The 11,851-nt window shown below is 39.0% G+C and overlaps 1 protein-coding gene across 2 annotated transcripts in view; it reads right to left on the reverse strand.

Annotated features, from left to right (window-relative positions):
- Window positions 1–2,651: 2,651 nt before the first annotated feature.
- The window catches only part of rasal1 (RAS protein activator like 1), a 25,728-nt gene continuing 16,528 nt past the window's right edge, over window positions 2,652–11,851 (reverse strand). For both annotated transcript variants that reach the window (XM_014007188.1, XM_014007190.1), the window contains 9 exons: window positions 11,440–11,632; window positions 11,196–11,333; window positions 9,157–9,301; window positions 8,442–8,614; window positions 6,610–6,747; window positions 6,307–6,442; window positions 5,222–5,342; window positions 4,961–5,043; window positions 2,652–4,862 (listed from right to left, as the gene is read on the reverse strand). In XM_014007188.1, coding sequence (XP_013862642.1) covers window positions 4,714–4,862; window positions 4,961–5,043; window positions 5,222–5,342; window positions 6,307–6,442; window positions 6,610–6,747; window positions 8,442–8,614; window positions 9,157–9,301; window positions 11,196–11,333; window positions 11,440–11,632 — 1,276 coding nt within the window. In that variant the 3' untranslated portion in view covers window positions 2,652–4,713. The remainder of the gene's footprint in view (window positions 4,863–4,960; window positions 5,044–5,221; window positions 5,343–6,306; window positions 6,443–6,609; window positions 6,748–8,441; window positions 8,615–9,156; window positions 9,302–11,195; window positions 11,334–11,439; window positions 11,633–11,851) is intronic.

Consider the following 11,851-nt stretch of genomic DNA (forward strand, 5'->3'; position numbering starts at 1 on the left):
AGATAGAAGTGTTTGTTGAATCTGACGTGACATGTTCGTACGAACCCTTTGTACGAACAAAAGTAAGAGAAATTTAGGAGAAGAATACGAACATGTTCTTGCATGAGGCCCATTCATAGCATTTTGGGTAAGTGCTATTTTATAAACATTTACATCACTGTCAGTTTCACATTACGGGCTTATTCTGTCAGAAAGCTTGTCTTTGCATCAAAAAAACATGAAACTGTGACACTAAAGTCTCAAACCAAACTGAATCGTCAATCATGAATACGTGTATCTGTATCGAATCATTCAACACAGTGCTCTACATTTAATACACACTATGTATCGAACAATACAGATTTTTAAAAAAAATATTTTATTAATTTGTCTTCTGAAGATGCACTGCGTTGAAGGCTCAGTGGATCTGTGTTCGACTACTCCGCCTAGGCTGCTTTGTCGAGCGCAGATCCACTGAGAAATTTGCTGTTTCAGCAACATTTAATTTAAAAGTTGTACTTTCAAGGTTAAACAAATCTCCATGATAATTTTACTAAATTACAAGTTCAGAAAGTTCTCTTTTTTGTACCGAAAAAAATATTGAACATTGGCTTTGGAACTGTGTTAAGACAAAAGAACCCCACTTGGATCTTGGTCTCACTCAGACTAGCCGTTAGCTTGTCACTCCAGTCAGAATTAAACGTTATTTCTCCAAACTGAGCTCATTCAAAAAGCTATCTGTGTCAGGTAAGATATTGATTCGTAAGCTAAACGGGAACCCCACTTCAAAAATTCAGAACTGTTCCTTTAACAACATACTTTAAAGAATGTTTGCATTAGACAAAAATAGTTTTACTTTTCATTATTTTTCAGGTTGATTTTTGCAAATTCCACCTTCCTGTCAGCCTGCACCAGCTAAAGCAAACATCTAAAAGGATTAAAATGTGATTCTGACCCAGGTGTTTAAAAAAAGTTCATGGTTTTTTTTTTTACCTCTTCCTGATATTGTTTCTAAAACTGGACAGCAAGAGAGAATGCTTTACTTTTTTTTAAATCAGTTTCCTTACTGGTTCAGTCGAAGCGTCAGTAACTAGAGGAACAGTCATTGTCTGGGTAAAGAAGAGAGAGATGGTCTTTATGCAATTTCCTATTTTTCAGCTGTGTTACAGGAGTCCCGTGCAGCAAGAAGGCTGATTTCTGGGTTTAAAGGACAGCGGATGTTTTGTTTTTTTTCTGGGGTGCCTACCTCCTGGTTTCTAAACAAAGTGGGGTCACAGTCTGTTGACATCAACATGCTCTGTGTGTGAGAACATATATTTTTGATGTCTTTTTTTAAATAATTGTCTAAAAAACCTTGCATAACTTGACTATATTATTAATATTATTGTTGTTATTATTATTATTCAGATTGAGTTCACATTGTTGCATTTATTTAGAGGTAGAATAAGTGATTTAAAAAAGAAATCACTTTGTCCCTATGAAGTATTTACAGTTGTACTCTAGTGTCTGCTGCAAACTGGACTTCTCTCTAAATGATACCTTAACATTTTTTGTGTGCGTGTGCGTGCGTGCGTGTGTGTGTGTGTGTGTGAGTGAGTGCGTGCGTGCGCTAAGTGGGCATCCGGTAGACAAAGCGTAGGTTTATGTCCTTTTAAAGATACAGTTATGTTCCAGAAATGCATGTCAACCAAACTGTAGGTGTACTGACAATGCATAGCTCTTTGTGTATGAAATCATAGCCGTCTTTGTGGGTTTTGCAACCTATTTTAGTTACTTAGAAAAACTCTTCTTTCCCCTCTGTGGGTTTGATTTATAGCCGTGGGGTCAGGACAGCGTTTGGCTCCTCTCCCCACATTTCAGACATAAAACATCTGAATGTTGTTGCATTTTAAGTGCCCATTTCAGGTGACATTTTTAAACCGTGATTTTATTTTATTTTTTTATGTGATTCCTCTTAAGCAGTGTGACTTAAGCTAAAAGCAAGCTATTGAGAGACACTGTTTAAACTATAAAAGGGCTTCTTAATCAATCGATCTTTATTGTGATGACCTTGTTGCATGTTTGTGTGTTTCTTGTGGGGGAAAAAAATTCAAATAAAAAGTAAATGTGCCCCTGGGGTTCAGAGATATTTCGTTTGGCTTTTTCTTTACTTTTTTAAATTCCCAGCTGTTGGTGTGTTTAGATTCAGGGTTTCTAACCAGGCAGCTCTGGTCCCTGCTCCTTGTTATATGGATATAAACGAGCGTTGTTGGAGCTGTGGAGTGCAGCAGGAACATTTCTCATTGGCAGTAAATTTGCTTTATGGTCATTTTCTGTCTCTGGATGCTGTAAGTTGGTGCACGCAAAAAGCGAGTTGTGGGATTTATCGAGGCCAGAGGTGATCCAGTTCCTCATTCAGAGGCAGCAGCCACCATCAGGGAGACTCTGCTGCATCGCTGCAGGTAGGTTCTCACTCATTAGCATTGTAATGCCTAGCTCCTATTGTGAAAGCTCTAGGTATGGTTGTTTGATTGAAATGATTTACTTGTGACCACCAAAAAAATCTGGGTGGGATCAGCACAAATAAGGTACGATTTGTAAAAATTGTGAATAAATATATCCTAACATCCGCACAAAGTCAAACATTTTACTCCACAAAGACAAATCAAACTTTTTTTTCTTCCTGCACAAGATCTGGTGATATAGGAATTTAATAAATAATACACTTTTTCTAACAGCAAAATACAGCTGGGACAAATTATTGTGTACTTGCAAAACAGAAAGAAGCATTTTTTCTTGTTTCTTACAATAACTTACCTGGAACATGAAGTTCACAAACTTATAAAAGGTGGCAAATAGGCAAAGCAAATTCTCGAAAGCAGAAATACACAAAAAAAAAAACATGTGCAAAAATCACTGGAAAATATATTAACTTGGTTAATACAAAATGAATTGATGTCCAAAAGATGAAATCATGATTGTCCCCTCCCCCCTTCAGTTTATATTCTTCAAAAGTAAAAATAGGGGGAGTAAACATTTAAGAATTTCAAAATCATGTCAAAATTAGTTTCCTGAGGATATGCTTTGTTTAGTGTTTTTTTTTTAAAAAAAAAAAGCTAAGAAATTGTAAAACTTGTGCAGAAATTGGCCCAATGTTCAGCTTAGACCTATGAGAACAAATAAAATTTATACACAGTAATTTTAATGGCCATTACTTAAAGTATTCAAACATTTTTTCAGTATTGGTTTATATTCTGCTTGCCTATTTCACTCAGATGAGCTTTGACTGGTAGAGGCCTTTCTCACAGTTCACACTGACTGGTTTGCTGAGGTTTTCTCTGATCAGGGGTCTGTAACCTTAAAGACTTATAAAAACCCTTTAACACAACTCAATATATAAATATATTAAAAACCTAGTTTGTTTTTAAATTGTGAACATGAACAATAATAAACTGTTGACATTAATTTGTAAAAGAGCGAAACTTTTTTTACAGATGGCCTTATTTTCTTGAATTGTGACAACAGTGGCATGTGCAAAACTGCATTTTTCTCCCTCAACAAATTGCACTAAATGTGTAAAAAAAAATCTAGTTTTCTGGCTGATTTTAGCTGAAACCAACAACCTTTTCCTTACAAATAGATTAATCAGTCACCTTTCATTATTAACATTCTGACACCATTTTTAATTTTTTTCATTTAATGCATAAATTTTGACAGAACTAGCCTCTGTCTAATGGTTATTATTCACTTACATGTTAGTTTTGGTCAAGACTACTCAGAGCCACAGGTTGCAGACCCCAGTTCTAGATTAAAGATCTGATCTCCAAGCATCACAATCACTGACCTCTGACCTTTCCTGTCCTTCAAATATTAGACATTAGTGTATTTTTTAGTACTCCACATTAAAAAAGGCTATTTTCTTATTTAAGTTTCTAAAATATAAAAAAGAAAAATTGGCATCTCAAATACATCCTGACACTTAGGTAAACCTTACCTATATGACTTTTAGAATGGCTACAAGTGGAAGGACTTTTTTTTTAATCAAATGACATCACGTCTAAGTTAGCACCAAACAAAGTGCATTGTTTTGTATAAAGGGTACAAAGCAACACATAAAGAAGATTAGTTTTGCTCAACTGTACAGGCAGCGTTAAACTGAGGCGTCTGCATCACCATTTTATAACACCATGAAATAATAACCTGTAATAATGTCGCTGCTACATTGTGGCCATGGTGATGAATTGCCTCAATAAAAAGTACAAAACACAAATATCAAAACATCTCACATTCAGGTACTGTAGATTACACCACGAGAAGCTTTTGCATAAAATGTCTGACTTGATGAAATTCTGTACAATATCTTTAAAATATAAAAGCTTCTTTTCACATTGAACAAGTGCATGCAAGCCATGCAACAGATTGCTTGTTATCTACAGAAAAGAAACATGAAGTCATTTCATCCTTCAAAGTTCCTCACACCCCCTTATCAACTTTATCTTAATCCTCCCCAGCGCTGTCATTGGCGGCACTCAGAGAATATCAAAAACCATTAAAAGCAGCTGAGTCCCCCACCGCTCTTTGTATGAACCAAAAAACCTGGAGGAGACTGCACGGTGTGGACACTTCTTTTTTTCCTTTTCTTTTTCTGTTACAATCAAGAGGGAGTGTGTAGCCGATCCTCGCTCATCTTGGTGTTCCCCCCCCCACCCCTCCTCACCCCCTTCAGGCAATAATAGATCCCAGATCGTGTGCAGGCTAGGGATTCAGAATGACACAGGCGGCGTCCTCTTTTTCTCTTTGTTGAAAGGCGGCGTGAGCCTGCTCCAGATCCTCTATCACTGCCAGCAGCCGAGCAGCAACACTCTGACCTGGCTTCATTAGCTGAACGTTGCACTCTGCACCATCTGCAGAACACAAACATGAGGAAGAATTTATCTATATTCATTTAAATAATATGAAAAAAAGCATTGTGAAATATTCTGCAGTTATAATTCATGCTCACCTGGGTGGTGAATGTCCGAGTTTATCCTCTCTTCTGTATTGCTTGACGGCAGATCATCTTCAGACATCTCCAGGTACCTTTCCCTGCAATATCAGACCCTTATTGTATTAACACCGCCTCTTATCTGGAGGCTGTTTCTGCCTTTATACGCAATGACAGATAAATGTATGGCCTTCAGAGGAGCAACTTCAGAACAGCGTGTTCCTGTGCTGCAACAGAGACCTCTAGTGTCCAGTAATGAAGCTGCGGGAGGATACCGACCTGAGTGCGTCTCGGCCCTGCAGGAGTTGCTTGTATATCATCTGAGTCTCCACGTCGGGATCCAGCGGGTCGCTCCAGTCCCCCAGAGTCACGGCTGAGTGGGTCCGGCTGCAGCCTGTTACTGAGAGGCAGCGTTTTATTAAACCGTGGTGCTCCAAACACAAACACTGGAAATATTTCATTATGATAATGATCTTTAAATTCACTAAAGAAATATGACAATGCACAAACAGTAGCTCACAGATTCATTGGTAAGAGAAATGTATGGTCAGTTTATCCTGCAGAAAATAGCTGCAATTAAAAGGCCTAGCATGTCTTGAAAACTAACATCATATGATGAAAAACAACAATTTTAGTCAAACCTACATTAATATTTAGCTCAGTAACTGTAAATTAAGTTACAGCTATGTTTATGTTGGATAATGTGATTAGCTGTGGCAACAAACTTGACTTGAAATGTTAATCAGCTGTAGGTGCACAACCAAAAGTATTAATTTCTGAAATTTTTATCAAAATTTATACAGTGGTTCAAGAAACATTTTGCTAATGCAAAACCAATCAGCAGGGCTGACAAAAGCTAATGCGAATGTTTTAGGCAAAGCTCTTCTGCAATGGGTAGCACTTGGAGTATGACTCTCAGCTACTACTACTACTACAAATTTTAGGTCAATATCTATAAAACTGACTGAGATACTGTCATTTTTGTGTTTTTAAGATCAGTTAGATGTGGCGGTCAAAGTAAATTTGGTTGACTCCAAAAATTAATTATAAATGCACATCCAGTGATAAACTTCAGGAAGTGGGTTACAAGAGATTTGAGAGCCACCCAAACACACAGACCATATCATTCACCTTTGCCTTTCCATGTTGAGTGATATTTAAATGTTTAGTAATTAAATATACTTCAAAGAATCTTTAGGAGACAAAGACGCAATTGGCATTGGTTAATTCTTCAGTATGCTTTTACATCTAAAGTCTACTTTAACACATATTCACATTCTGCTCTGACCCCTGTAGAGAAAGTGGGATAATCATGCCACTCTGAGTGCTCATAAGGGCATTAGAGGCTTTATTAGCAGGATTACCAGTCCGGTCCACCTGCAGGCAGCAGGTCCACTTGCCGCTGCGATGGACGCCCGGGTGAAAAGAGGGCAGCATGTGCTCATTGTAGATGCTGGCTTTCCTTATCGCAGACAGCCACTGGTTCAGCTCATTCACATTCTGTTCAGCCAGGGGTGGAAATAATGCAGTCAGCAAATGAGGGAAATGTGTCAGTTAAATGAAAAGCATTGCAACCCTTTTACCTATCTGTTACAAAATAAAGGATCGAAGACATGGTGTGGAAAAAAAACTGACAGATTGAGTGTCTGGCGTGGGTCTAAACCCACCTTGCACTGGATGTACATGGTGTGCAGCTGTCTGTCGTCGTCCTGGGTGATGACCTGCATTACATTCTGCTGCTGAAAGGCATTTTCATCCACCCTCTCCACGGCACACACACACTGAATGGGGATTGGAGAGCGCACCTGCAACAATTTAGCCACAAACCACAACACCAATTAACACAAACACATGCCAATAACAAGGTCTCTTCCTCCTGCCCGGGACTAAATTATGTCATAGTTTCAGCGGATATTTGATCCCAAAGAACGTTAACAAAAGCAGAACGTTCTACAGATGGTGAACTGTGAGAACGGATGTGACTGTCGTGGCAGCAAAGACTACTTTTAAGTGTAAATCAGCCACTTCCAACAGGAGCTCGCCTCACTCAAAATGGAGTGCTCCAAACATGGTGGAAAGGGGACAGGACGTTGTCTGCCAACTGATTAGCAATGTTAGTATGAATATCCACAGCCTTCAATTAACCCTTGCCTTTATTCCTGTCACACAAAGCGGGACCTTGCTCAAAGAAAGAGCTTTTTAGAGGGCAGGACCAGGCTGTTCCAGCTCCTTCTTTCTCATATAGACTCCGAACGGTAAATGAGAGGAGTCTCATTTTACAAGGTAGCGCTAGTGATGACCTCAAATGAAGATCAACACAAAAACACTAAGAAAAACAAAGGAGATGGTATTTTTTGGTTTTCTTGAGCCATAAATGTCAGTCAAAAGGGTATAAACACTGATTTTAAAAGCGGAACATTAGATTTGAAAATGAATTATTTACTTTAACGCATCTTTGGATTCAGGAGATGAGTCATAATTATCACCTGCCCCCTGAAGGCAAAAGCAGACAAGTAATGTTTATGCTTGTGTCTGTGTGTTTCTTTGTGATTGTTAAAATATATCAAACTACTGAACAGATTTTAATACAGTTTGTAAAGAGTAATCCTTATATGTGCATCTACAATAGAGCTTCACAATAAATCGAAAATGCATAGTCATCACAATAACAGACAAGACATATCGCAAAAAAAGGTACTAAAATGTTAGCTTAAATGTTTGCATTTATGCTATACATTTTTTTTGTCAATCACATGGAAGCTTGAAGTATTTGACCAATCAAATGAAGCCCTTCACGTATTTGGCTAATCAGATGGATCTTTACATTCGATCCCATTAGACATGAGTAGATGGCAAACAAATGAGCAAGCTTAGAGAGAGTTGCATAGGCTGAGTCCAAGAAAATATTAGTGACAAAAAGGAGTGGTTAAACAAAAATAGCATGTTTTTTATTTGGAAATATTTTGGTTTCAAGAGAGACTAAATGCTACAAACACAGGTAAGACATGCCAAACATCAGTGGAAACCATGAGAGGAAACAACAAATCTCTATTGTCACCTACAATCCAGCCATACAGAGAAGAGTTCCAAAAGACTAACATTAGCAAAACCAAAGTAGCAAATGTAAGGACAAATAAGAGCACAACAGCCCAGCAGATATCAGTGTATCAGAGTTTTGCAAGTGGAACTCCTTAGGAGAAATAAGGCCACTGCAACTTTATTTGGCTAAGGTCATGCATGAATACAGTGAGCTGAGAGGGCTTTGTGAGTCTGAAAAACAAAATGAGAATGCACCTCATGTTACTGATCCAAATGTCAGGTAAAAAGTTGACTTTTTTTCTATTTTCAACTTGCTTTTCTAGATTTTATTTGGTAACAAATTAACCAACCAAAAATAAAAGCCTATGTACCACTCAAGTCTGGTTTTCATAATGAAAAACAACACAGATGATTAATATAAATACTGTATGTCAGTGTAACATAAAACTTCAGCACCAACCTGCCAATCAGAGGTCTTGGCATAGGACAACGTCTCACTAGTCAACCAGAAGTAGCGCTTCTTAAAGGCAAAGCGGGACAGCAGCTGCGGCCCCTCTGCTTTGTATTTGTGAAGGTATCCCTCCTTGACTGTTACTGAAGGCATGAAAACAGCCCTCTGAGGCACTGAAGACACTGCAGGGAGGAGAGGAAAACAGATGTTCGAGCTGAGAGGCACAAGATGATGCTGTGTTGAGAAGTGAGCCGAGAACTTTAATTAGTTTTGCATCAATATAGATTCATAATTTGGCACCTGAACCTCGTTCCATCCCTGTAAAGGCAGCCTTAAGAGGATTAACAATTGCTTAAATCTGCAAATCCACTTGAAGGGCTCTAAATATCAAATTGTTATTTAATAGAAAAGAAAAAGGGTGTGATGTCAGGAACAAGGCTGACATGTGATATGTCACAGAGGGGCAGATGTTTCGCAACGACAGGATCACTAACATGATAGTAGGAAAGCAGCCGACACATGTTGAGTAAGCTGCGTGGCGTCTCACTCCAGTTCCCCACCAGCTCATTAATAATGTCCTCCCTTCTACTGCGAGATCGTTATTAATATTTCACCACAGAGTTTCACTTCATCCCGGTAACAGCTGCTCACCCCAAACAGCATGACCTCTGGACTTGGCTTTTGATCTCAAGCAGAGTGGCGTGTTGGGTGTTGTCAGCCTTACCAACGTCGTGATCTATGTCGATCAACTTGTCCAGGAAGTCCTTGACAGAGGCCACGCTGCGAAGGATGATGGGATGAAGAGGCGCCATCCACTGCTCCTTCCCGTGACCCAGCTGAAGACCCAAGTTGCCGACGCTTTGTAGAGCCTGGTGACCAGACACACATTTACTCGCTGTACACTAACATCTTTCATCGTATCAAATCCCCACTCACTGACAGCAGGTCTCAAAGTCAAAGATCAAAAGGGTCCCTTGAGACCAAGCATGCTGCGAGGCCCTTTGTCAGGCCCACACCTGGCCTAAGGCAAGTAGGAAGTCCCTGTCCGCTCCCCTCTCTGATGCTCTGCTTTGAACCTCTGTCTGGTCTCTGCATCCACAGAGGTAAAAAGATCTCATCCCTTCTTTCTGTAGAACAGTAGTGTCCAAAGTGTAGCCCGGGGGCCATTTGTGGCCCCTGAACTGATTTTGTGTGGCCCCTGAAGAATTATACTAATTTGTTTACAAATTTGTACCCCCAGCACAGGTGTAGATGGAGACTTTCTATGTTTAATTAGGGCAAAATTATCACAAAGTAAAATCTTCTTCCAGTAAAGAATATTGGTAACAACACCAATTATTTATCTTAAAATAACCAGACTCTTTGCTTTTTCCACATCCATCTAGTAACTTCTATTCAAATGCTGATTTTGCTGCCCTCCAATTTGTTTTTAATTAACTTATTAAATTTTTCTGAATTAACTAAATTAGGTTCTTTATTCCCCAATTAAAACCTAGAAAATTGCAAAATTTCTTTCAATAAGGGAAACCTGCAAAACACTTTTAAACTTCTGGATCTAGATTAATTTGCACATCCATTTCTAGCAATAAATCTGACTACTTTTTTGTTTAATTTAAATATTCAATGCTTAGTTTATTGTTGAGCAGGTAAAGGAAAATATTTTTGGCCCTCAGATCCTTCTGACTTTATGATTTTGGCTCATGTGACAAAATGTTTGGACAGCCCTGCTGTAGACGGCCTATGGCAACAGTGCTTCAGCACCATGGACAGCAACCACACAAGCCACGTGGAAAATTAGAGTTTTCCCTCACTAACATGTATAAAGGGGTTTATTTTTCAAGAAAAAGCGCCTGTGGCATCAAATTTTTGTAATAAATATGAATGCATTTTTAGAACGCTATAACATTGATAACATATTGCAAAAAATGTGCATGCTTTTGAGATGAACATCAGTTGAGATATTTGCATGAGAAGTAACAGGAAGTGAGGTCAAAAGAGAATGTCTTCATCTGAATAGAGCATTTCTACAGCAGCTAACGACACAGAGAGGAGGGAAAAATCTGGTGTTACTTTAGATTATTTTCAATCACTGACAAAAAGAGATGAAGAGTCAGAGTTCAAATGTTTAAACAAAGACCAGAGAGTTCCTTTTCTTAATGAGTTCCCCTTCGATGTAACTTCCTGTTCCACTTTAACTGAGCCAAGTTCCAAAAAATATGCCAGGTATGTGACAAAATGGATACAATTTGAGTGTTATGCCAAGTTTATTGAGTAAATATGTTTTTATTTAGACTTATTGTATTTTAAGGATACAAAAGTCACAGGCCTTTTAAAGATGAGGATGTTTAGTCATGAATGAGGTCAGGCCCACTTAAAGAGTGGTCAGCTTTTAGTTAAACTCAGCATAGTAGGAGTTGTATCACTTCCACAAAAATATTTGTTTAGTGATGCATTTGACTGGGAATTCTGTCTGTTTATGAAGCATCTTTGATCTTTATTTACCATGAAATTGCCTGTCTGTGTTTCTCTGCTAACACAGTCTATAGGAAGGAGAAAGAGTATATCAAGGATATTACTGTGGACATTTACAGGAGTTTAATGCTACTTTTTTTACCATAAAACTCTGCTCACAGCTTGCACACATCAAGCAACCACTTCATCAAAAAACACCCACCATTTCACAGCTTATTTTATACTTACATAAGTGTGATGTCCAAATATGAATAAATGATTAAAAGTGGTGTCTGAGACATTGAGTCATACCTTAGCCAGCAGTAGAAGTGTTCTGCTGGTGCGTGTGTCGGCGTGCTGGTCTCTCAGGTGGAACAGTTTTGGCGTGAGGATAGCCGGAGCAAAGAATCGCAGGAAGAAGAACCCACTGATGGCCAGGTATTTTACGTCCTGTCAGCATCAAGCACGACGTCTCAGAGACGTTCCCTTTAAAGCCCACACGGGCATTCATTTGTTGTGAAAATGTGCTTCCAAATGCACTTAGCTGTAGACTGACCTCGTTCTCGGGTTTGGAGAATTGCTCTTCCACTCTCTTGTGCAGCTGTTTGAAGGCCACTCTCATCACCGGAGGACACTGATCGACCGAGGCCACGATTGAATCGATGATGCTGGTTAAATAGGTCTGCAGCATCTCCACGCTGCTGTCCCGGATCTCTGCCTCAGACATCGCACCCTTAAATGAAATGCGTCTTCACAAACAAAAGACACAGAACTGGTAACCAGCAGTTAAATCCATTTTTCCCCACTGATGTAGACATGATGCAAGACTTTCTGTGAACTGGTTGAGATGTGTACAAATAAACCAAGCACACGTGCTTCTGCTCTAAGTGACAGCCTCCGTGCTCCCAATTCTGCACCTCAGTGGAGGATTACTTCGTGTTGGAGTGAAACTTTACAAAAAGATATAT

The sequence above is a fragment of the Austrofundulus limnaeus genome, unplaced genomic scaffold (assembly GCF_001266775.1).
Source record: "Austrofundulus limnaeus strain Quisiro unplaced genomic scaffold, Austrofundulus_limnaeus-1.0 Scaffold40, whole genome shotgun sequence".
Taxonomy (NCBI): Eukaryota; Metazoa; Chordata; class Actinopteri; order Cyprinodontiformes; family Rivulidae; genus Austrofundulus; species Austrofundulus limnaeus.